At 51.7% G+C, this 23,282-nt stretch overlaps 12 protein-coding genes across 12 annotated transcripts; 6 read left to right on the top strand and 6 right to left on the bottom strand.

Moving 5' to 3' along the window:
- Window positions 1-77: 77 nt before the first annotated feature.
- SEPMUDRAFT_8288 (uncharacterized protein) lies at window positions 78-302 on the top strand (the record flags this gene model as incomplete). Its single annotated transcript, XM_016910322.1, has 1 exon — window positions 78-302. A coding segment is annotated over one exon (225 nt), but the record flags the coding sequence as incomplete, so codon positions are not given.
- Window positions 303-1,986: 1,684 nt separating this feature from the next.
- Window positions 1,987-2,796, bottom strand: SEPMUDRAFT_119244 (uncharacterized protein; the record flags this gene model as incomplete). Its single annotated transcript, XM_016901492.1, has 3 exons — window positions 1,987-2,359; window positions 2,453-2,518; window positions 2,570-2,796. The coding sequence occupies 3 exons, from the start codon at window positions 2,794-2,796 to the stop codon at window positions 1,987-1,989; spliced, it is 666 nt and encodes a 221-aa protein (XP_016758834.1).
- Window positions 2,797-3,460: 664 nt separating this feature from the next.
- SEPMUDRAFT_150728 (40S ribosomal protein S13) lies at window positions 3,461-4,469 on the top strand. The gene is made up of 4 exons (XM_016906359.1): window positions 3,461-3,700; window positions 3,767-3,799; window positions 3,970-4,016; window positions 4,073-4,469. Exons 1-4 carry the CDS (start codon window positions 3,499-3,501, stop codon window positions 4,244-4,246), a joined length of 456 nt encoding a protein of 151 aa, XP_016758833.1. The 5' UTR covers window positions 3,461-3,498; the 3' UTR covers window positions 4,247-4,469.
- A 157-nt stretch (window positions 4,470-4,626) lies between these two features.
- On the top strand, window positions 4,627-5,971 carry SEPMUDRAFT_135004 (uncharacterized protein; the record flags this gene model as incomplete). The annotated part of the gene is made up of 2 exons (XM_016902674.1): window positions 4,627-5,240; window positions 5,953-5,971. 2 exons carry the CDS (start codon window positions 4,627-4,629, stop codon window positions 5,969-5,971), a joined length of 633 nt encoding a protein of 210 aa, XP_016758832.1.
- A 314-nt stretch (window positions 5,972-6,285) lies between these two features.
- On the top strand, window positions 6,286-7,117 carry SEPMUDRAFT_109977 (uncharacterized protein; the record flags this gene model as incomplete). The annotated part of the gene is made up of 3 exons (XM_016900818.1): window positions 6,286-6,738; window positions 6,887-6,982; window positions 7,112-7,117. The coding sequence occupies 3 exons, from the start codon at window positions 6,286-6,288 to the stop codon at window positions 7,115-7,117; spliced, it is 555 nt and encodes a 184-aa protein (XP_016758831.1).
- A 204-nt stretch (window positions 7,118-7,321) lies between these two features.
- On the bottom strand, window positions 7,322-9,172 carry SEPMUDRAFT_150726 (uncharacterized protein). Its single transcript, XM_016906358.1, has 4 exons — window positions 9,068-9,172; window positions 7,885-8,941; window positions 7,539-7,813; window positions 7,322-7,485 (listed from the first exon to the last, which is right to left on the bottom strand). The coding sequence occupies exons 2-3, from the start codon at window positions 8,695-8,697 to the stop codon at window positions 7,697-7,699; spliced, it is 930 nt and encodes a 309-aa protein (XP_016758830.1). The 5' UTR covers window positions 8,698-8,941; window positions 9,068-9,172; the 3' UTR covers window positions 7,322-7,485; window positions 7,539-7,696.
- Window positions 9,173-9,797: 625 nt separating this feature from the next.
- SEPMUDRAFT_150725 (dehydrogenase) lies at window positions 9,798-11,145 on the top strand. The gene has a single exon (XM_016906357.1). It carries the CDS (start codon window positions 9,878-9,880, stop codon window positions 10,979-10,981), a length of 1,104 nt encoding a protein of 367 aa, XP_016758829.1. The 5' UTR covers window positions 9,798-9,877; the 3' UTR covers window positions 10,982-11,145.
- Window positions 11,146-11,165: 20 nt separating this feature from the next.
- On the bottom strand, window positions 11,166-12,420 carry SEPMUDRAFT_90055 (beta subunit of citrate lyase). The gene is made up of 2 exons (XM_016910517.1): window positions 12,320-12,420; window positions 11,166-12,206 (listed from the first exon to the last, which is right to left on the bottom strand). Exons 1-2 carry the CDS (start codon window positions 12,369-12,371, stop codon window positions 11,251-11,253), a joined length of 1,008 nt encoding a protein of 335 aa, XP_016758828.1. The 5' UTR covers window positions 12,372-12,420; the 3' UTR covers window positions 11,166-11,250.
- A 272-nt stretch (window positions 12,421-12,692) lies between these two features.
- SEPMUDRAFT_150722 (uncharacterized protein) lies at window positions 12,693-16,828 on the bottom strand. Its single transcript, XM_016906356.1, has 4 exons — window positions 15,983-16,828; window positions 14,371-15,931; window positions 13,911-14,310; window positions 12,693-13,848 (listed from the first exon to the last, which is right to left on the bottom strand). Exons 2-4 carry the CDS (start codon window positions 14,997-14,999, stop codon window positions 12,979-12,981), a joined length of 1,899 nt encoding a protein of 632 aa, XP_016758826.1. The 5' UTR covers window positions 15,000-15,931; window positions 15,983-16,828; the 3' UTR covers window positions 12,693-12,978.
- Window positions 15,424-16,351, bottom strand: SEPMUDRAFT_119237 (uncharacterized protein; the record flags this gene model as incomplete). The annotated part of the gene is made up of 4 exons (XM_016901491.1): window positions 15,424-15,625; window positions 15,686-15,931; window positions 15,983-16,087; window positions 16,248-16,351. 4 exons carry the CDS (start codon window positions 16,349-16,351, stop codon window positions 15,424-15,426), a joined length of 657 nt encoding a protein of 218 aa, XP_016758827.1.
- Window positions 16,829-17,929: 1,101 nt separating the features above from the next.
- On the top strand, window positions 17,930-19,740 carry SEPMUDRAFT_150721 (uncharacterized protein). Its single transcript, XM_016906355.1, has 4 exons — window positions 17,930-18,192; window positions 18,250-18,573; window positions 18,637-18,967; window positions 19,037-19,740. The coding sequence occupies exons 1-4, from the start codon at window positions 17,980-17,982 to the stop codon at window positions 19,720-19,722; spliced, it is 1,554 nt and encodes a 517-aa protein (XP_016758825.1). The 5' UTR covers window positions 17,930-17,979; the 3' UTR covers window positions 19,723-19,740.
- A 29-nt stretch (window positions 19,741-19,769) lies between these two features.
- On the bottom strand, window positions 19,770-21,623 carry SEPMUDRAFT_134997 (uncharacterized protein; the record flags this gene model as incomplete). The annotated part of the gene is made up of 1 exon (XM_016902673.1): window positions 19,770-21,623. One exon carries the CDS (start codon window positions 21,621-21,623, stop codon window positions 20,016-20,018), a length of 1,608 nt encoding a protein of 535 aa, XP_016758824.1. The 3' UTR covers window positions 19,770-20,015.
- Between the last annotated feature and the right edge of the window lie 1,659 nt (window positions 21,624-23,282).

Here is a 23,282-nt window from a genome sequence, read left to right as displayed (position 1 = left end):
TTGCAGGCCTCTGAACGAAGTATCGCAATGCTGAGAGCCTTGTTCTGGTGGCTCGTGGTATGCTAGGACACTGATAATCATTGCTCATCGATTCTCTGGTCAATATCAGGATTTTAGTTCTGGCTGTGATCCGAGACTATTATCAGCCGTTTATCGCTATTTCGGGTTATATGGCGAAGAGCACGTCCAGGGAGAAGAAATTGGTTGAACCTCAAGCGGGACATGCTATCGATTTCGACCAGCCTGAGGCCGTCCTTGAAGTCATAGGAGCATTCCTCGTAAGACTTGATTCATCGATGGCATCGTGTATGCGAAGGGGAGACCAGCACTTGCCGATTCGGAGAGATCCAGCATCCGGCTTCATTTTCACTTCTCCAGCGATCCTCATGCGAAGCAACTGATTTTGATTTGCGGCCAGATCATTGACATGGGTTGCACTATGTTGTCTGAGCAGTCTCGTGCGATCTTGGCGTTTCTGGTAGACAGCTTCCGCAGGACATTCAACTTCGTATACGACCTTCATACAAGAAAAGCGCACCGAATGTGTTCACATGTTTTCTCAATCAATGTATGTGCATACTTACCTTACCTTAGGATTGGGTAAACTGGCACTTCGTAAACCCGAATACTGTCTTGTCGAGCCGAATACTGTCTCCTTGTAGGTTGGCCATGCTCGATGCTCGTCTCGGAAGGCATTCATTTCTCGCCAATTATTCAAGACTGTGCCTCGGTTCTCTTCCGCCAGATTCGACGAGGTGCTCAAAATTGGTAGTTCGAGTTTGCGTATCTATATTGTCGACAGGCAGAGGTTGCTACACCAAAGAAACATGTCAGTGTGAGAAGTGGTGAGGCAGGATGGATCGAAGAGACGGAAGTTGTCAATATCGAAAAAAGTCTTGGCGTCATACCAGTGGCATAAGGTAAGGTACAGGTATTGCTCCCGTCATGAAGGCGTCTGGAATTTCGTGCTATTTGGAGCATGAAATGACAGACACGATTACTCAGTCTTATAATGCTCAACTGCTTCCGAGGTACAGAAGGCGAGAGCAACCTAGACTACTGGAGGCACGTTATTGAACACCTTAGTCCCACACACAGTCCACCTCCTGGAAGGCAATCCAATGCAAAAAGAGAAAAAGAACACACAAACCAAAAAGCCCCAAATCAACAAGCAAAAACAAAAGAAGGATTTCATACACCCCCGCACCTTTATCTCACGCTGGGATGTTACCTAGTGGCAACACCGGAAGAGGGTGTTTAATACCTCTACCGCCCTGACCTAGTGGTCATTGGACCCAGAGGTACTCGGCTGCGGCCTCACTGGCTTTATCCAGTGAGCTATGGGTGTATGTGACTAAGCGAGGATGAAAGATGGCTATAAACCCCACAACAGGTTCTTGTGCCTGAGGTTGGGGATGTTAGGTCTTCTTGCACGAGTTGAGTTGTTGGGGATTTGTGCTGCGCTTTGGTTGCATCACAGTTGTTCGCTGATCACATACGTTGGTTAGAGGCTCTTGAAGTGATTTGCGTAGGTACAGTACCTACGTTTGCGATGGCTTGCAAGATCTCTAGGTGACGCCCCTGAAGCTGGCTGCTCCCCGGTATTGCGCTTCGCGATATCTGCGGGACGGCACTGCCATTGTATTGTCTAGGTATGGTCGGAACATGGGTTTCATCGCTACTGGTGGCGGCACAAGAAGACGGAAACGGAGCTGGAGTAGATGATGCGAACACGAATGAAGAGATTTTCGGAAGCAAGTCTTTTTTTTTTCTTTTGATTTACAGAACAAGTCATAACAGAGTGCATGTCACGCGCCTCTAACAGGCTTCAGAGGGCAACAGCAGATACTTCTCATCGCCAGTTCAGTGCCGCGTTGCTCCTCCGATATCTCAGAGCCGCCCCTCCTGATTGCGAGAATGGCAATCCGTATCAACAAGCCATCATTCGTCGCGTCGCGTGCTGGGAGGTTCCCGCTGTCCGCCGCTCTAGAGGAAGATCATCGCGACGGCAATGCCAGCCAGAGCGACAAAAGAGTCCTTGTTGTCGATTCCAGCAGCGCCGGCTGAGAATGGGATGATGCTCACGGTCGGGCCGGCGACGACACTAGTAGGAGCCATAGCACCGGTACCCGTCGCACCGCCGATCGCAGCAGTGGTGGCATTGGTGATGCCAGCTGGGGAGAAAGCGAACGATGAAGAGTGTGTCGCACCAACGGCGTCGGCGGTGGCGTTGCCGCTGGGAGCGATGGTGCTTACGGTCGGGTATGGAGCGGCGCCGGGGCAGACGACGTAGGAGGTGCCATTGAAACCTGGGATGGTGTTGACACCGACGGTCTTGTCCGCAGAGATGCACTGAGACCTATGCAGATGTCAGCTGTCCGCAATCTGGGTGAAGCAGGCTATCCACTTCTCTCTTTCGCGAGGAGGGAACAAAGGATCGGACTAAACTTACTCGGACAGTGCCCAGGCAGTGGTGGATGGCGCGATTTGCTCGGTGGTGGTCCAATTGGCAGTGGTACTGTAGTATGGTCAGCAGGGGCGCAATCACGATTTCCGTTTCTAGACTCACCTCGAGCTGATGGAGAGTTCGGTTGCGCAAGAGGAGGAGGTGGCTGCGGTGGAGCTCATGATGCTGGCACTTGCTGGAGAAGCCTCCGCAGCTGAAGACACAGTGACAGTGACGGTGCTGACAGTGCTGGTGATGGTCGTGCTGAAGGTGTTGCACGCCGACTCTGAAGTGGCCGCAGTAGTGCTCGCGAGGCCGGCGACTAGGGCGGTGTTGTAGATGATCTGCATCGTGCGTGTTGGATCGGGTGGTTGCGTGTTTGCCAAGTGTTATTCTGTGGAAAGAAAGAGTGGTCTTGAATGTTGTTAACGAGAGTGTCGAAGGAGGAGTTGGGGTGGTAACGAGAGTGGCTGTCGCTGTTATTGTTGCTATTGTTTGTAGGGGGGTGAGAAGAACGCGTTGAAAGGTCAATGGCAACAGCTCAGGCAGCTCCACATCCAACGCGGTCACCATGACAAACGGGCACACACTACTCGAACATGCAGGCGTTCACTACGATACGCTGCCTTCACCTACTGAACAAACGAAGGTGTCACTTGCAATCACAATCTGCCGCAGATGGTCTTACAATGTAACATCTTCGAGGCCAAAGCGACTCCTGCACGTTGCGTCTACAGTGCCGGACACGAAAGGCGAACAGCATCAGTCTGGCTGTCGGATGCAATCAATATATTCAACAGAAATATGAAGAACAAAAGCAGTAGATGCATCGCAAAGCGTGTGCAAGACGCGTGTGGGACGTGAAGTTGAGAGATGGGACAGGGTTCGTTTGCCCAATTTAGGATTCACACAGGGACTAGGCTCAAAGCAGACTAGCCGCGCCAAGACCCAAAATCGACTGGCAATTGCGACTGTGCGAACTTCTCGAAGGACTTCTCTTTCCAAGCACGCCGCAATATCGATTCAGTCTCACATCGACAACCACCGCCAACATGGGTCGTCTTCACAGCAACGGAAAGGGTATCTCTGCGAGCGCCATCCCATACTCGCGCGCACCGCCAGCATGGCTCAAGACCACGCCCGACCAGGTCGTTGACCAGATCTGCAAGCTCGCAAAGAAGGGTGCCACTCCTTCGCAGATTGGTGTCGTTCTCCGTGACTCTCACGGTGTTGCTCAGGTCAAGGTTGTCACTGGTATGTCGCAAACTTTGGGGCAGTGTGGTGGAATTGCGATGCAGAAACTAACATGTGACTGCACAGGTAACAAGATCCTTCGTATCCTCAAGGGTAACGGTATGCCAACTCCACTACTTGTCGCACCCGTATGAAAGAGTAGGGGATTTTTGAGGCTGGTTAGAACAATGCCTCGAAAGAGATGGACAACACACATACACCTGCCTCTGCACTGCGCATGCATATATTTTGAGCCTCTGTTTGGTCCCAGACTGACGGAGAGACAATAGGCCTCGCACCAGAGATCCCAGAGGACCTCTACATGTTGATCAAGAAGGTGAGTCATTCTGATCTCTTGCGAAGCGACGAACGCATCTGACATCCCGTATCTAGGCCGTCGCCGTCCGAAAGCACCTCGAGCGCAACCGCAAGGACAAGGACAGCAAGTTCCGCCTCATTCTGATCGAGTCCCGTATCCACCGCCTGTCCCGCTACTACAAGACCGTCGGTGCTCTTCCTCCAACCTGGCGGTACGAGAGCGCAACTGCCAGCACCCTCGTCGCATAAGCTTGTCGCACAGCGGGTCGAGATCTGGTTGTTGTATTGAGGAACGGACAGCATGGCGTCAAGGAGGATATCCCAACAGGCACAATGCCTTGGCAGTATGATCATAGCGGACGAGACCGCCAAAAAGGCACTTCGGTAGCCACGAAATCAAGACAAGACACTTCACGCGCCATGAGCACTGCTTCACTCGCACACTTCACTCGAGAAGAATCTTGAAACCCCGCATAATCATTCACTTGAAGTGAGCGCGTGTATTCTGCTGTGATGACCTTTGTTTGCCTTCTCACTTTCCATTCGCGAATTGACTGACATATTCGCACTGACCCAGGACAGAACGCCGTCAACATATCCGCACTGATCCAGGACAGAACGCCGCCAACATGGCAAGAACGAGAGGAACAGGCAGCAATATCGCAAAGGCTGGTGGCCGTCGCAAGTATTTGGTCAAGCTGCCCATCAGCATCGCTACTACAACTACGAGTCACAGAGCGAATACAGGCGTGTCTAGTGCGAGCGATCCTACGTCCGATGGCACTCCCACACCGGCACCACCATCGTCTCAAACCTCAGAAGCACATTCAAATCCCGAGCTTGCCTCTTCCAACAGCCCTACCTTGCCGAGCGAGGTTGTTTCTAGGTCCTCCTTTTCCAAAGAGAAGTCCAGAATCATCGATAGCATTTCAACAGCTATTTGGGACATCTCCATCAACCTCACCACCTTCTTCTCCGAACTCCACGACGAAAACATCTTCGAAGCGGTCATTTTCATAAACTTCTTGCACGCCCGCGAGCTCGAGAAGCAGACGAATCAGAATTCCAGCCTTCCAAACACTCTCTCCGCGCCGCCTGTCCCTCTTCCTCAGACTCTCATGGAAGCTCGACTCTTCCTCGTGGCCACGGCGAATCGTGTTCGCGCACTGGCGCAGGAGAACGATGTGACTCGGGGCATACATAAGCCCCGAGCAGAGCGGCTTGATGGACAACAACAAATATGGTATTCTTGCGCTGGCTGTGGAAAATACATTTCAAATGTGCGATTCGCGTGCTTTGTTTGTCGTCATCTTCATTCGCCATCATCATCGTTATCATCATCTCCCGCTCTCAATTGGTGCTCGGAAACATGTTTCGAAAACAGACAAGGGCATCAGGGATGCGAGATCCGAGCGATGGAAATTCGACATGTGGCGAGAATGAAGCTTCCGGAATTGGTTGGTGGGGTGTATGTCTGGTATAAATGTGATGAATGTGAGAGGGATATTGAGGGGTGGAGATGGAGTTGTGTGGAGTGTGATGAGGAAGAAGATTATTGTTCTGTTGAGTGCTTGGCGAGGAAGGGGAAGAGGCGATGTGGACATGAGTTTCGGAAGGTGGAGATTGGGCATTCTGTGGGTGGTGGTGCTACTGCTGCTAAATAAGGTGGTGGGTGAGGTGCGGTAGACGGGAGGGAGGATACCTAAGGTAGTCAGTCATGTGAATCTGTATCTCCCAGTCTCATCCGGCAATGTAGACGTGTTACGGTCCAGACAAGCAGGCGGGTAACAATTGTGTGAGAGAGAGAGTTTGTGAAGGACCAGTTTTCTCGCACTGACATTTCTCACTGATGATGATGGTACACTGATTGCTCACTCAAGCTGATGGGCCTCACTGATGATGATGATGATGATGGTCCACCCATCGCTCACTCCAGCTGATGGGCACACTCGCAGCAAAACGGGGAGAAAATAAAAAGAATTTCTCTACGCGGACGATTCCACCCAGCTCCGCTCTTCTACCATGGATCGATCCCTCGAGACTTTCCTAAAGAGTATCCGTTATCCAGTATCCAGAGATACTATCTCTCCGGTCGACCCCAAAAAGCCAATATATCTCGACCAAGTATATACATTACATACATATCCCACGCCCACCCCATCCATCTCTAGGTACGCAAAGAAGAAGACCAAAGAACCATCATCACCAACGATCGATCGATTCACGCCCAAAAGCGTACTTACCATCAACATCTCCATTAAAAATCCATCCCAACCCAAATCCAAATCATGCTCCCCTCCCTCCCCCTCTTCCTCCTCCTCCTCCTCCCCTCCCTCCTCACCACCGCCCAAAAACTCCCCCTAGACTCCACCTCACACAACCACATCCAAATCACCCTTCGACCCTACAAATCCAACTCCTGCACCAACCCCTCCCGGCGAGGCAGCGGAAAAGGCCACAGCATAACGCTCAAAGCCAACCACCGCGCGGACATTTCCTCTTCTTCGGGCATCAAAATTGGCGAAATCACACATAGTAAATGTGTGGGATTTCCGAGAGGAGGGTTTAATAGTTTTGTGTTTGATGGGGAGGGGTTGTATGGGATTGCGGATGGGAATGGTGAGGGGGAGGGGAATGGGGAGGGAGGGGTGGTGAAGGTGAAGGAAAAAATGGGGAGGTGTAGAGTGGATGTTTTTCCGAATAGATTGTGTTTGGGGGATGTTATGGGGGGGTTGGGGGAGGTGGGTTTTCTCTTTTTTTTTTTCTTTTCTTTCCTCTCTCTGTTTGTGGAAATTTCTCTCTTAGTTCCTGTTTTTTTTTGTTCGTTCGTTCGATTGATTGATTGAATGACTGACTGTTTTCTTTCTTTCTTTCTGTTTAAAACAATAGGAAAATTTATCCGAAAATGACCGTCATCCATGCATCAAGGACTTCGTGATGAATCTGAAAACGGGAAAACGGGGTGTGGGAAGAGGGTTGCAATTGGTGTGTGAGGTGAAGAGTTGAGGCAGCAGAAAGAGAAGGGAAGGGGGAGTGTAGACGATGACGATGACGATGATGATGTATCTATGGCGGTGGGAAGGAATGTGCATAATACCTATATTTTGTCAATAGGGGTGAGGGGTTTGACGATGGATGGATGATATTACATTTTTGGAAGAGCGAGGGGACTGGGAGATGAAGGCGGGATCCTATACTTGATTGTTTTGGACAATTTGAGCAATCAGCGACGACAGCGACGAGCAGGAAGAAAATATTTTGCAGTGTCCTCGATTTGGAATAACGTGTAATGTACAATTCAGGTATACAGGATATTTCTTTTTCTTACAGAGGCAGTGGGCTCTATCAAGTCACTCTCAGCGCAACCCCTTGATGCTGATCACAATTTTCGATTAATCAACTTATCTATACATCTATCTCTACAACAGAGCGTAGTAGCCTTTACTTGTACATCTTTTGGTATGCCTATGCGTCTGTGCTTAGGTAGACTTGAGAGCACAGGTTAGCAGTGTTCAATAGGTAGACTGTAGTTTAAGCTTACCTGCAGCTGGTTCACGTCCAGCTCCTGCTGGACTTGCTTCCCCTTCTGTAGCGGAATTTGGGGTAGGTTTGTCGATTTCCAACCCATGGTGCACCTTCTGGGGGCAGGGAGGACTGTGAATACACGAAGCAACGAAGTTGTAAAAGCACAACGCACACCTAAATGGCATTGAATCTGCCAGATGGCTGATCCGCAACACCAGGGTGTAGTTTGACCTCATCTCCATGGCCATAATTCACACATCCGACCACCCAGGCCAAGTCAGTCGCTTCACTCTAGTGGGCCAATCAGCAAGCTGACATACTTTCAAAGAGAGAAAACAAAAGGGGGGGTTTTCGACACGTACAGAAACATTCTCAAGCCACTCTTGTAATCGTGCTTTACTAATCGAAAAGACAGGCCAGGCCTGCCCTCCCATATATATCGTCCCCGAGACCCAGCGGAGATCTAAACAGCGGATCACGGGAGGATCCACGAACTGGTGCGTGAGCGGATGCCAAAAGTCTGCAAAGGCCACCTCAAAGGTTCGAATATTGGGCATTTGGTGGGCCATGAGTGCGGATCCGGTGCTACTGAGGAACTTTTTCAATGGTTGGACAAACTCGCGAAAGCGGGCACTGCTGCTGATGCCGTACGTGTCCCATTTGGTGACGGTGGTGTTGGGTACGCGAAGCCGGATGGTGGTGATACAGCCGGCAAGTCGGGGATCCAGCCTATCAAACGTCCAGACTTTCAGTTTTCGGTGCACAGTGCTTGCGGAGAGGGGCGGTGCTATGGTCGCATCGAAAGAGTATGGCTTGGAGGATCCCGGGTTTCGAGACTGGGCATTGTGACGGAGTTTGCGAGTGGCGGTCTTGAGGAGGAGATCCAGTTCCAGTACGGCACTGTGCTTGGCAGCTCGAATTTCTTCGCATAGTTCCGAGGTGAATTGTGAATTGATTCGGAAGAGTCTTTCGAATGAAGGAGTAGGCAGACGCTGTCTCATGCGCAAGGGAAAGTCGTCTTGCATGGTCCCGCCGAGGGTATCCGGAAGATGCCATATCTTTCCCAGATCCCGATCAGGGTTTTGGAGGTCTTGCGAGGCGAGGATTTCGCGGTATATGAGATTCCGCAGCTCTCGTGGGAAATTGAAAAAGGCCATTGGCGCCAAGGAAGTCATCTCTCACGAGAGCGTCCGGGACGATGATGGGACTGATGATGAGCAGGTGTCCAGCAAGTCAAGCCTGTCTTCCATGTTCGTACAACGGACGCATCGTGGATTCGTGGTTGATGATTTAAATCGATGGGGAAAGCGGTGAGTTGCAGTGATCGGCGATGACTCAGCCTCATCTCAGTGTGACCCTGGCCTTGCGCACTGCCCAGACTTGCATCGAACACTCGAGCTGAGAGAGGTAGTCAGGTACCTGTACCCGCCAGTGAGTGAGTATGTGTAAGCAACAGGCCGAATACAGATAATTCCGGCGAGAAGCTGATGTCAAGGCCGCCACTCTGCAACATGTCTTCGACTGACAGCCTACCGGAAGCAATACCTCCTAGAGAGAGTATGATGAATGAGTAGCTGAGCCCGGTGGAGCAGGTCAATAGAGAGCACCGACAATAATTCCGGCGACAGATTCGCAAACGCAGGCCTGAATTATCGAATCAGCGAGGCCAACGAAGCACAACAGTATTGTATGTAAGGTATATTGACATTGTAGGTGAGAGAAGAAGATTGTATCTCTCCTCAAGACTTGGATCTGGTATGGGCCGAGTTCCCTCTGCTTATGTCAACATCCATCAGTAGGAGGTCTGGTATAGCAGATTCTTTGGTGTTATGGAACAAAGAATGGAGTATTGCGGATCATAGTACGGCCAATGTTGATACTTGCAAACCTTTTTATTAATGCCGCGGAAACCGAAATCATTAATAAACAGTCCCACAGTCCCACAAGAGGTTGTAGGTGAACTTGGCGTGTGGAGTCGTGAACATTCTGTCATTCTCGTATTGCAAGGTGTAAATGACCACCAGAAGTAGTCAGCATCTTCAAGTCTATACCAATGGCTACCTCAAGAAGAACTACATGTACCACCAGTGCTAGGTAAGTGTCTACTTCGGTACCTTAGTGTTTTACTAGGTAATTCTCTACCTCTACCTCTACTCCTCTCTGCGCTGCTTCATTTATTCCGCTTCACGCTCGTTGGCCTATCTCGGTTGCGTGGACATGGACGTCATGCAACACCTGCCGGTCTCTCTACCGTTTATGTAGGTACTTGTACCTGCTAAATGTACATGAGGGATGCACGAGACCACCCTCTCAACTCATCTCACAGGCCGGGACTAACCACCTGTAATCATCCTCATGATGGGCGGCGGAGCAGCAAAGGACACGCTCCTCATAGTCCTGCCTTATCCCGAGCCCACAGCAATCATCGAGCACTTGTCGAACAAGTTCCCTGGCCTGGAAATCAACTACGTAGCGACCAACAGCTCTAGAAATGCCCAAGAGTTGCATCAGCAGGTTCCCAAACACCTCTGGGCCTCCGCTACCGTCCTCGTCACTCTGTTCACTGTGCCCCAGCCCGAAGAAGTCCCCAAGCTGCAACTGATCCACCTCGTCTCCGCCGGCAGCAACCAGCTGCAGAGCACGCCAATATACAAGGACACCGATGTCACCATCACCACGAGTAGCGGCATCCACGGTCCCCAGATCGCTGAGTGGGTGATCCTGACCGGCTTGGTGCAAAGCCATGGCTACAACCAGCTCTACGAGCTGCAAAAGAAGCGCCAATGGGGAGACAAACGGGGTGCTGCGAACAGTTTCAACAATGTACGGGACTGGGTGGGGCAACGAATTGGTATCCTCGGATATGGCTCTATCGGCAGACAAGTGGGAAGAGTGGCCAAGGCCATGGGCATGAGTGTCGTAGCTTTCACTGCGACGCCCAAAGATACCCCCGAGAAGAAGAGAGATCACGGCTTCATTGTCCCCAGTACAGGCGACGAGGCGGGGGATATCCCGGTCGAGTGGTACTCGGGTCTGGAGAAAGAGAATCTTCACCACTTTCTCAAGCAGAATCTGGACTGGTTGGTGGTAGCTGTGCCTTTGACTGACCAGACCAGGCACTTTCTGAGTAAGGAAGAGTTCCAGGTGTTGAGTCAGGATGGGAGCAAGCCTGCATACGTGACAAACATTGCGCGGGGCGCCATCATTGATCAGCCGGCACTCATTCAGGCTCTCAAGGACGGTACAGTCTCTGGTGCGGCGCTCGATGTGACTGATCCCGAGCCTTTGCCCGAAGACAGCGAGCTTTGGGGTTTAGAAAATGTCATCATCACACCACATGTGAGTGGGAATGGCGTTGCGTACTTGGAGAGAACGATGAAAGTGCTGGAGCAGAATCTCGAGCACAGAGAACATGGCGAGAAGCTGATCAACGTGGTGAGAAGGAGCCGAGGGTACTAGACACACACACACAATTGTGACTGGTACTACAGCGATTCTCGCCAGTCTCCCAAGAACCATGAGTTAACAAGGTAGAAGACAACATGGCACAGCGACTGAGAAAGACTGTATCAATAGTGCTGTTCACAACTCAGTGACTACCTTGCCTCTTCTGTTCAACCGTGATTTCTTTTCTGCTCCACCCCTCCAAATGAAAATGAAAACATGTTCGTGATGTTCCTGCAATAACCCCCTTCCCCATCCCTCCCAGTGAAAGCTACCGATGGTAATTACTGCGGCTCCTCATCCTTAAACTTCTCCTGCAAAGCAGCAACATCAAACCCACACAATTCCGCCTTTGCCACAATCGCCCTCGCCTTTCCCGAAACCGGCGCATCAATCATCTTCCCATCCAACGTCCACGCCCCTCTCCCCTGTTGATCCGCCTTTTTATCACACACCACCACCCTCACCGCCCACTCCACCTCCTCCCGACTCGGACTATACACCTCCTGCACAACGCCCACCTGATCCGGATGAATACACTGTTTCCCATTAAACCCCAACCTCTTCCCACCCTCACTCTCCTCTCGAATCTGCCTCGTGCCCTCCTCTCCGCGAAAAGTCGTACTCACCAAATCCAACGCACTCGGCAAATTGTACGCGCGCGCCGCAGTGACGATTGCCGAGCGCGCAAAGAGAAATTCTTGCAAAGACGGCGTTCGAGTTAGGGAGAGATCGCGAGCGAAATCTTCGGCGGCGAAGGTTAGACCTGAGAGATAGGGGGAGCCGGCCTCACAGATGGAGGAGAGGGAGATGAGGGATTTGGCACTTTCTACTAGGGCGATGATTTTTATCGGGTTGGTTCCTTCTGTTGTTCCTGCACCTCCTCCAGCAGACTCATCATGATGAGAAGAATGTCTCTCCGGAAGAACATGCCTCAAAACATCCATCACAAAAAGCAAATCCTTGGGCGCATCCACTTTCGGCACAACAATACAATCGAGATGTTTCGCTTGCAAAATTGTCAAGAGATCATCCAATGCATAACCCGAATCTACGGAATTGATTCTCACGGCTTGTTCACGAATCCCTGGGACGCGATCGCGGTTTAAAATGTTGAGAATGTTTTGCCGACTGGAGGCTTTTTTGCTGGGCGTTACGCTGTCTTCGAGATCGTAGGCGATGCTGTCGATGGAGGCGATGGAACGGGATTTTTCGAGGAAGCGCATCGAGGAGCCGGGGACTGTTTGGTGGGAGGGAGATGGGTGATCAGTTCAGTCTTTTTATGTCTACCTATCTATGGGCGGGCACTTTTTTTGGAGGGGGATTTCAAACTTGCTGGTTTTGTGGACATACCGTAAAGCTGTGCTCGTCGAATGACTTGCTTGGCCGTATTAGCTGCGGCCATGGTGTGAGATTATTATGATTGTATCTGCTGGATTTTTGGTGGATGCCGTTCTCTGTTGTGAAGTCAGAACTGCACAGCTGACCCTGTTCATGATGAGTGGACTGCAGACATGCTCAATGGCGCATGGCGTATAGCCGAGGTGAAAGTCTTATTTCCGTCTGTCGTCACAACATATCAAACACGTCGCATTCGCTGCACGTAACGCGCGCCAGAGTGTTTCATGCAATAGCGGGAAACACCCGCTCGACGCGCATGCGATTCGAATGAAATGCAGACGGTAAATGGCATCCATCTTTCACATGGTAGCTTCAAGTGGTTCCGCACAAACTTCACATGCCATGTACATTTCTATCAACGCAAAAGCAACGAGGGCAATGATAGGTGACGATGCCATTATCATACTCAAGTTATCTCGCAATGCCAACCGCTCCGTGCGCCAATGACTCCTAGATAATTCCGCGTCTCTGCTCAAGCAGAATTGTGGCCCACGTTACCCCCAGTCGCATTGATGATGCATCTCCCAGGGGGTGCGTGCCTGCTGCCGTGATACTGACCGTGCTTCCATATTCAGGACCACCACTTAACGAAATCTCGAGCTTCTGCGCTTCTAGCTGCTGGGCGATGGCGCGGCAAGCGTCTCCGGTACCTGGTCGGCCTTCGTGTCTGCTGAGGAACCTGGTTGAGAGACCTCCTCCACTTTCTCTTCAATTGAATCAGCAGCGGTGTCTGCTTCCTTTGCAGTAGCGTTCTCCGCAGGCTTCTCTGAAGCCTCGGCGTCCTGCATCTCGATCTCCTGGCTTTCGATAGGCTTCGCGGCGCCTTCTTCAGCTTCAGCCTTGGATGTGCCAGCTTCGGCCATGTCCTTCTCTGCTTCTTTGCCGGCTTCAGCCTTGGAAGTCTCAGCTTCGGCCATGTCCTTCTCTGCTACTTCTTCCTTGGTGACCAGTGACGCGCCGTTGGCTTGTGGTGCCTCTGACTCTACTACAGTGGTGGTAGCAGCTGATTGATCCTTGTCTCTCGCGCCTGGCTGATCTCCATCATTTTCCAGGCGCTTATTCCACATCTCAAGCATGACAGAGCTACGCTTCTTGAATTGAAATTCGTCGTCCTTGGGCACCGAAGCAAGCTTCACAATCGCCTTGAGTACCTTGTGAATCTTGGTAGTGCGGATGATAGACGGCTCCAGATTGTCATAGGCCTCGAGTTGGCTGAAATGGTCAGCCATGCTGGCCATTTCGTCTTCCTTTGGTGTGCTGTCACGAGCCAGGAATCCTTTTTGGAGCCGGTGACGCAGATATAATACCGCCTTCTCGCGTGTGGCGAGACGCTCCTCGTCTGTCATCTGGGGTTTCTGCTCTTCATCGATCTTGGGGGCGCTGACGACCTTCTTCTTGGACTTGGTCTTCTTCGTGGCTGATGTCTCACCATTAGGCGTCTTGGGCGCGTTAAGCTTGGTGACCTTCGGTGTCTTCTTAGGCTGTGCAGTCGTTAGTCTACTGCATGCTCGGTGGTGAGTGCACAAGGGTCAGTATACTATACCTTTGGAGTGTCAGCTTCGCTATCTTCCGCCTTCTTTCGCTTCTTGGTAGACTTGGGAGCATCGGCGTCGTCCATCTCGACATCCTCGTCGGCTGCTTTGCTCTTGCGTGGCGTCTTCTTCTTCTTCTTGTCCTTGGACGCCAGCTCTCCCTCGGCCTCTGCCGATTCTGCTTTCGCGGCCGCATCGAGCGCAGCTTGTTCCTCGGCTTCGGCTTCGGCCTGAGCATAACTGTCCATTTCTTGCTGGTGTTTCCTGAGTATGTCCTTGTAGTAATCTATTCCGTGGCCCTCGGCGGCGACCTTGTAGGCCTCTTGCAGATTCTTGGCCATCTTGGTCTTGGGCAACTCCAGGCATTCTGCCGGTTCAAGTGGCGTAAGGGAGGTGTTCACCATCCATTGGCTGTAGGATTCACAGTCAGCAGGAAAGTCAGTCAACACGTGCTCGTCGTTGGTCACTCACAATTCGTTGGTATGCAAGAACATGATGGGGAAAGTACGCTCCTTGGCATTCTTCCCGCCTTCTTTGAAGTCGTCGCGCAGAGAGCCGTCTGGTCGCGCTGTGCTGACTGGTCGCGTGGCGAGCAGAGACTCGGGCAGCATCTCCTCGTCACACACGATTGATGGCCATGGCGGATATCCTTTGAGCCGGGCCCAATAGAACTCGCCTGCCTTGCACTCGAGTCGCAGAGTAGGCATCGACTTTTTCTTGTTCAACTTCTTGTTCTTGTGCTCAGGCACTCCCCCAACAGACTTCCGCTTCTTGTCTTTGCTGCCAGATGCCGGCGTAGCATCGCTCGTAGGCTCTGCTGAGGCCGAGTCGGCTTGCTGCGTCTTTTCGTCTGAGGCGCCAGCTTCTTCGACCTGGGTTTGCTCGGCAGGAGTCTGGCTTTCTTCGTTCGTCTTCACGGGCGCTATCGAGTCGCCATTGGTGTGCGCCGTGGTGTCACTCGTCGGCTCTGTCGAGTCGGTGGCAGTCGTCGCAGCCGGCTGGGCAGGCTTCAGCAAAGGCGGCGTGACAGAAGCGGACGCGACAGCACGACTTACTGCTTGCGCGTCGATAGACGCGGTGGCGCTCGCGTCGTCTGCCATATCGTCGATATTGTCGCGCGACTGTGCGTGTGTCTGGCGCTAGCAGGCTTTGCGACGCGAAGGTCGGATTGGCGGCACGCGTATGAAGATGCTACCGCCGTGCAAATGATGAGCGGGGGCTGACGATGGTGGTGGTGGACGCCAGGCAAGGTGCAGGCGATGCAAGATAGACGCGTTGGTGATGTTGTGATGGAAGTCGGTGTTGGTTGTAGGAGGAAGGACGAAATCTCGCGAGGAGCGGGCGTTCTTTCCTGGACCGTGACGTTTAAAAGCACAGACTTTCTGGCGCGGGAATTGTCAGTAGGCCACCACGCACGCCGGTCAAGGGCTGAAAACTGAGCTCGGAGCTTGCAACACCCTCTTCGATATTCGGCGTATGTACTGGAGCGTGACAAGTCAATCTTCGTGTCGTCTTCGTCGCTCCTCAAGGACGAATGCCTCTGGGCTTGGCGTGCTTCCCCAGCTTCGGGCCTATCAGGTGACACCATCTTCGCGGTTGTCCGCCCAGCCGGCTCTGCCGATGCATGCCTTCAGCTTCCTTCTGGTCCTTTCCATCGATCTGGCCGTCGCTCTGCATGCCTGACCTCTCGCGTCGTTCCAGCCAGCAGACCTCGTCCTCGCTGCGTCTTTGCGGGTGAAGCGGTTATCGCTGAACGGAACGCATTCGCGGCATGCATCAGAGTGACCCAAAAGTCGTGGCGTCACCCCATCCAAGGTGTTGCTGACGCAAGCTAAATCTGCTACTGGGCTGTCTGTGCCTCAACGCCCCGCTTGCTGCTCGGAGACCGATGCGTTCGTTTTGGAGGACCAGAATCGCATCTTTGCAAAGCTGCTGCTGCGAGACCCAGCATGTAGCGCATTCGATCTTGTGTATCCGAGAGCGTTCACGAAAATTCATGACACTGGAATGCCTGTGAGCTAGCATGTGTTCCCTGCGTGTCTGTGAGCGTCTGTTTGCTAGCTGAGATGCGCTCTATGCATACTTGAATATCGAGTGCATGCTACGTCGCAGCGCTCGATTAGCGGAATTCAGCTGGCAGCACGAGCAGTTCTTGGAGTGCCTGCCCCATGGCACAAACGATGAGTCCCTGTGAATTGTAAATCACGAAAAGTGCAGTACACCAACAAGATATACGACAGTGGCCTGATGGCCTCCTTTAAATGCAAGTAAGACGGAGAATGGAAATCTGTATTTGAAACCGTTCCGGTGCCTACCAAGTTTGTGCATATCAAGTTTGCGTGAGATACTGCTCAATGTGCACCAGTGGCAGTGTGAAGAAAGCTTTCTCTGAGACGTCCAGACGTTCGCCTACCGTGTGGCCGTACAGTATCGAGCCACGGTGGACATGCATCTTGGGACCTGGTAGCTTCGAGATTCCCGTCAGGTGTGTAGTGCTCCGTGATGCTTATTTCCTGATTTACGTAGACCAGGTTCGCCAGGCTACGCCAGGTAAATGGTATGTCGAAGATGCCGGAGATGCATAGCGGGTCAGGTTGTCGTTTACATTACCGCTCAGACGGACAACATCAACCAGCATAGCACGCCTTCAGTTGTCCCTTCATTATTCACGCATCGTATTCATTTACGCCTCCATATCTTTTCTCTTGTGATACAGTATGCTTCTCGATGCGGTATTTTGCCTGGACGCGTGGTGGTGTCGGTCGCTCGGTTCGAAAGATGCTCGTCGCATGGATGGGAGGGACCGCAGGAATGGTTCATTTGGGTGGGCTGTTAGCACTCGTTGCGCCATCGCCACGAGCCTCAGTGACTTTGCTGCCATCCGTATCGTCGCAGTGCTACGGGCTGAGGCATCGTGCAAGGCAATTCGCTAGTCCGTCTGGGTGTGATACAGCACAAAGGATGATGGACGCAAAGCAGAAGAGGTGCTCCGAAAAGCGCCAAGCGAGAAAGCGACCTCGCTCTCATGACCTACCTCCTACCTCCAGCGGGCATGACTTCAAATTCGTCCTACCATACCAGGTATATTATGTACCTATTCATATCAAATCTCAAACTTTCATAGTCTTACTATTCATACATGTCAAGACTTGGGAAACAGACAGGTCGGCGACAAGACTTGAGAGATCATGCACCCCCCTGCGAATCACGATCACGGCCTCGCGCGGGCTGTTCGGCACTGTTATTTCAGGCCCTGTTGCTGTCAAAATGTGCACGCCATTGGGGAAGATCACGGCTCTAAGCGTGACTCCCACAGAGAAAATCGTTAATGCTACACTACCTAGGGACAGATGTACCGATTAAGAATCTCGCGGATTCTACCTCTCCGTCCGTAGGTATCCTAGGAACATTGGTATGCTCTGGTTCATTGTACAATAGGGACTACGCACACGTGATACCTGTTGACATGGCAGAACTCGAGGTGTTCGACATGGAGATCAACACCACGACCGCTACTCACAGTGGGAGCGCGAATCATCTTCATGGCATGAGCACGATATTCACATGAAAACTCGTGGCATCTGTACTTTCACCGGAACGGCTCTGCGTGGATCTGATGGGATGATTTGGCTTGCACTTTCTGCATTATCCCAAATGGATTGGAAGACTAGTAGATCATATGCATTGGCCCCGCCACTTACACCCACTAAGTGCGAAGTGGCGATCTGCTCGCATACGCCGATGTCCACAATGGGCCATGCATACGTCGAACTCGGTTGGTGGGACGCGGGAGTTCACGACCGTTGGCAACGCTGCGACCCGCTAGGAGATATCTGACTTGCGATTTGGGGATCGACATCTCAGCGGGCATTTCGCGCGTGTTCATCACAGCGCACAACGAGCACAAGGAGCACGCTTCTGCAGGATGACACCTCCTAGCTCCTACTCGTCCTTCCTCATCAGCTATGTATACAATGCCCTGCAACGTGAGCAATCTGCTCGTGATTTCTTTCGACGCTCTGGGTCCAATACTAGATACTTGACAGCCTTCAGCATCCAACGCAGCAAGGTGCTTCAATCATGGGTCTGGAGCAGATGGATGGAGGCAACGCATTCAGCAGTTCCGACTCCACTTACGCAACGCCACTCACGGAACAATGGCCACCACATGAACCTCGCAAGCCCATCCAACATCCAAAACTACCTCGGGAGATTAGAGCCGTGAAAGATGCTGGGAAATACGTCTCGCCTGGCAAAAACATTGTCGTGTGCCTCGATGGCACTGGTGACCAGGTACGCAATATGAAGCATATTTGATCACCACCTGGCACACGCTAATAGTTTGCTCAGTTCGATGCCGACAACAGCAACATTGTTCACTTGGTGAGCTGTCTCAAAAAATCCAGTCCCGATCAAGTCACCTACTATCAATCGGGAATTGGCACCTACGATGGCGGCGGATTGTCGAACGGCATCAACGCTGCCATGGACATGGCTGTCGGGTCTGGGCTGGGAGTGCACATACGAGATGCCTATCGGTTCATCATGGCAAATTACAATGAAGGCGACAAGATCAGTCTGTTTGGGTTCTCGCGAGGTGCATACACCGCTCGATGCTTAGCTGGTATGTTGCACAAGGTGGGATTACTGCCTGCTGGCAACCAATCACAAGTGGTATGTACACGACGTGATGGAGGATCTAGGTGTGCTACTACTACCTTGCTAACAGATCACCAGGAATTCGCGTATAACTACTACAAGGACGATTCTGAAGAGGGCTGGCAAATGAGTAGAGACTTCAAGAAAACTTTTTGCATGAGTGTCACTGTCGACTTCATAGGTGTCTTTGACAGTGTAGCCTCGGTGGGCTTCATACCTCGTAAGCTCCCGCTGAGTAGCACACCAACCCACCGACCTGCTCATTTCCGCCATGCCATGGCCCTCGACGAGCGCAGAGCTAAGTTCAAGACATGTCGATATCAGCAAAAAGACAGCCTGGAGGCAAAATACAAGATCTCAGCCGAAGGTGACATCGTCGACACCGATGTCCTCGAAGTGTGGTTCACAGGTAAGCCCATCGTCATTCAATACCTACCTATGTGTGTGTCATACAAAAGATAAGCTGACAACATTACAGGATGTCACGCTGATGTCGGCGGCGGTGCCGTCAAAAACGTAGAACGCCACAAACTCTCGCAAATCCCCCTCCGATGGATGATCCGACAATGCTTCGAATGCGACACGGGAATCATTTTCAAAGTACACGCGCTCGCCGAAGAAGGCATCGACGTGCACACTCTCTGGCCCATCTACGAAAAACCCACACTTCCTCACGGCGGCCCCCCTCCCGATATGCTGGACAAATACCACCGAGGAGCCCTCGGACCCATCCAGCGGAGATCATCTCTTCTCGAACCCGTCGACAAGAACGACGAACGGGGAATGCACCAGTTGAAAATCTATCGTGACGACCACGAGCACGACGACGACGACAGTTCCGAGAAAGAGGCTGGGACCATCATGCATGAACAATGGACACCGGAGCAAGTCGAAGACTACTTCGATGCCTTGCAAAGAGTCAATGATCAACTTGTGGACGCCAAAGGGTGGTGGATTCTGGAAGTGTGGCCTATCAAGGTCAGGATACAACCCAAGGGGACAGATGAATGGATCAAGAAGCTCAGACTCAATCTTGGAAGAAGGAGATGTATTCAAGAGTGGGCTCCACACTTGCATTGGACGGTGAAGCATAGAACGGAGACGATGGATTACAAGGTGAAGACGAGAATGGATCGGAACTCGGAATGGCGTGTTGTGATTTGAAAGAACCCGAGTATTAGACTCTAGCCTTCATTTTCAGCATTCATCACCAATCGTCATTTGAACAGCGCCCCTTCATCGTGGAGAACTCAGTCTATGGCAGCTTTATATACGTCCGAGAGTTCCCTGATAATACTCTATTGTTTAGAATGTCTACCATATCCCTGCCTGACGATAAATTCCTTGAGTACCCTTTAGTGTGAGCAGATATAGCCACGACAAAACTTTCCCATTTCGTACCACACGTTCGACATCGAACACTTACTCTAGCATTCTTGGTGACCACCATTCACACCTCACATTTCAAAGTCAAGGTCAAACTCAGCATTGACAAGATTGGCTCCGGTCAACCCACTCTTCCGAGCCTTCCCATAGACACGCGATGTATCGTCATTCTGAGGAATTGTCCTTTTCCTGCTTGCCGGCTGCTCTTTGACTGTCGTGACCACAGCGTCTGAATTCTGCGAAGACAGGGCTGCACCCAAGCTCCCTGGTGGAGAAGAAATGGGAGACGAGAACACATTGGTCAAGCCTCTCCGAGCGCTCTTGGAGGCAACCGGCGGGCGTCCTCGAGACTTGGTCTTCGACGATGTGCCGTGCGCCTGCGCTGCTCCGTCTGTAGCTGCAGTCTCTTGCTTCAGCCTCTTAGCTGCTACTGTAGCCGGTGTCTGGTGCTGACTGCGAGATGCCCGGGGCGCAGTCAGGTGTACCGTGTCATCGATAGCGTCTGCATCGACTTTGCGCTTGTTGCCCTTGCCGTTTGTGCAAACGACCACACCCGGCTGAGTGCTGTCATTCTGCTCTATCTTTCGACGCTTCGGGGCTAGAGCGTCTGCTTGCTCGACTGATGGCTGTGCAGAGACATGCTCGGCCAGCTTACGCGGGCGTCCACGGCCACGCTTTGGTGCAGGCGCCGGGACCTGATCTGCAGCTGAAGTGCCTCCGACAGCAGGAGGGACTTTCTTGCGTGGTCGGCCAGGGCCTCGCTTGAGTGGGTTGCCCGCAGAATCAGTGTTAGATTTGCGCACCTGAATCTGCTTCGCATTCGATGGCGGCACAAGCTCCGCCTGCTTAGCATGTTCCTCGTCTTCGTTGTTACTTATAATTTCTACAACTTCGACCCAGCCCTTTCCTTTGCGAACGATATGCTCCTGAATCTTCTCATCTGTGAAGTCTCCGTTCTTTGAGTTTTGGTCAGTTTTATCGATCTTCTCGAGCAGCGCAGATGCAGCGTTGGGAGTCCGCTTGTTGTTGCAGCGAGTCGATCGACGAGGGGCCACATCGCCCATCAGACCCGCGAGCTCTCTCTTCATCGACTTGGTGCCGGTCGGTTTCAAGGCGACTGCGCTTGTCTTGAGTCGAGCGTTCTTTGTGGGCACATTCGAGGACTGCGGCACGTTACCAGCGGTGGCTGCGACGACGTCTTGAGTCCCCTTCTCGATTGGTGCATCAGCGACCACGGCTCTGATTGATGCGGCATCATCAAGACCTCTTTGCGAGGCTTGCACGGCCAACACAGCTTCAGCAGCTTTCGCCGCCACGTCTGCTTTCAGCTCAGTTACTCGTGCCTCCAGGGTTTCGTTTTCCCTCTTGAGCGCCTCGGTAGCATTTTCGAGCATAGCCAGAGTCTCTTTGACTCTTTCGCGATCCTCTCCAGCGTCAGTCGCCTTCCGAATCAGGACTTCTATCTGCCCCTGAACCATCTCCACTTTCCCATCATCTATCCTCTGACCAAGAGTCTTCATGTTGTTGCGGTAAGTCTCGATGTTTTCCTCCAGACCCTTGACTCTCTTCATGAGCTCAACCTCACGATCGAAAGCATCCTTCCTGTTCCGGGCTGCATCTTCACCAGCGCTGTCCACACCGTCAAGCTTGCTGATGATCGCTTCCAAACGAGCCTCCATGTTTGGACAAAAGGACATGGGTGCCCTGGCATCATGCGATATGAGTCATATGGATAACAGGGGCCACTGATTCCTTGGCGTTTGTATGTAGAGTTGGGGATACCCACCCCCCTCCTTTCTTTTCTTGAGAGGTCAGACCTCGGACCTCAATTAATCCACTTATTGATTGGTATTCCATCAATCTTCTCAATTGGGCACTAGTGTAGTGTGTGGTTCCAACAGTTATGAGCCCGGCTAGCTCTGCTTGATCAATCAAAGGAATCAGTTGGTTACTGGATATTCAGAGTCACCTGATATCTCCTAGAATTACCTGAGATTGGTCAAATTCCGCTGTATCAAGACAACAACCAAGGACCGCACACTATCACTTGAATGCCGGCCCAAACCCGTTCATCCAGACAAAGAGAAGAGAGCCCATCAGATCAGCTCACAATCGACCAATCCCCGAGCCCTGAGTTTCAAGAGGTTGAAGAAACACCCAGTGGCTCGTGTCCTGGGCATCAAGAGTGGTTTGACGAATTCAACGAAGACACTATGGCTGATTCCCCTGAACCCTTATCATCAACGACGACGTCGATTGCCAAGCTGCGCACCTGGCAGGACTGGAATGTGTAGATTACTTATATCAAGAGAGAGGCAGTGAAGCTCCAGATATGGGCTGATATCAACCTAGAGACAGCTGAGCCAGATCCAGAAAACCTAATATAGCTCAAAGGACAACCTGTCTTTGACTTTGCGGCTCTACCCACTGATGTTACCCTAACAGCTCTTAGTCTAGCCCAATTCAAGCACAGGTGTAACAAGGATGTATAGGAACTTAAGCAAAGGGGGTACTAGAAGATTGAATCAATTATTAACCAGTCTCTCTCTGCAGACCTTCAATATAGGGTGATCAATTGTGAGACAATTAGGCAGACACTCAAGACTCTCTCAGAATACACCAAACCCAATACCCTGGCTGCTACTCAGTTGTTGAAGAAAGAGTTGGAAACCCTTTCTCACCTACTATATGGAAAGTCCATTTATGACTATATGCACCTTTGGTTCGTTTGGTGTGGAAAGAGAGATGCTGTTGGCCAGTAAGTAGACAATGAATCCACCTAGGCATGGTTGTCTTCTATGGCTCCAATGTATGGAGACTATGTGGCCACAAGGACAGGGAGGCTGCTTGATAAGCAGAATGATGGGGAGGTGACAACTCTCTATTCAGAATTGAGAGCCTGGCAGTCCTACTTTCAGCACAATGGAGACACCAAATTCAAGAGCAAGCACAGAACCACCGTCGCCAGCATCTCAACCGCCGCTGCAACCGAATCATCTTCGTCCTCAAACCGATCCTCATCTTCAAGACCAAGCAAACCATGTCTCTGTGGTAGGAACCATATGTGGAAGGAATGCTACTACCTCAATGCCGAGTACCCGAGGCCTGAGGCATGGAAGCCAAGAGATGATACAAAGAAGAAGATTGAGAAGAGATTCAAGGAGGACAAGAACCTGAAAGAGAGAGTGGACAAAGCAATTCAAGCTTACAACGCTGCTCAAGGTCAAGGGTCGAAGGACAAAGAAGCCAAGAACAAGTCAGGTATGACCGCAGAAAGCGAGGACACTGCTGCCGCTGCCACCCTGGAATCGACCCCTGAAGCATCTGTTGGTTCAATT

The sequence above is a fragment of the Sphaerulina musiva genome (genome assembly GCF_000320565.1).
Source record: "Sphaerulina musiva SO2202 unplaced genomic scaffold SEPMUscaffold_8, whole genome shotgun sequence".
In the NCBI taxonomy this organism is placed as follows: domain Eukaryota; kingdom Fungi; phylum Ascomycota; class Dothideomycetes; order Mycosphaerellales; family Mycosphaerellaceae; genus Sphaerulina; species Sphaerulina musiva.
The sequence above is the reverse complement of the archived record's forward strand: the minus strand, read 5'-3'. Positions and strand labels throughout refer to the sequence as shown.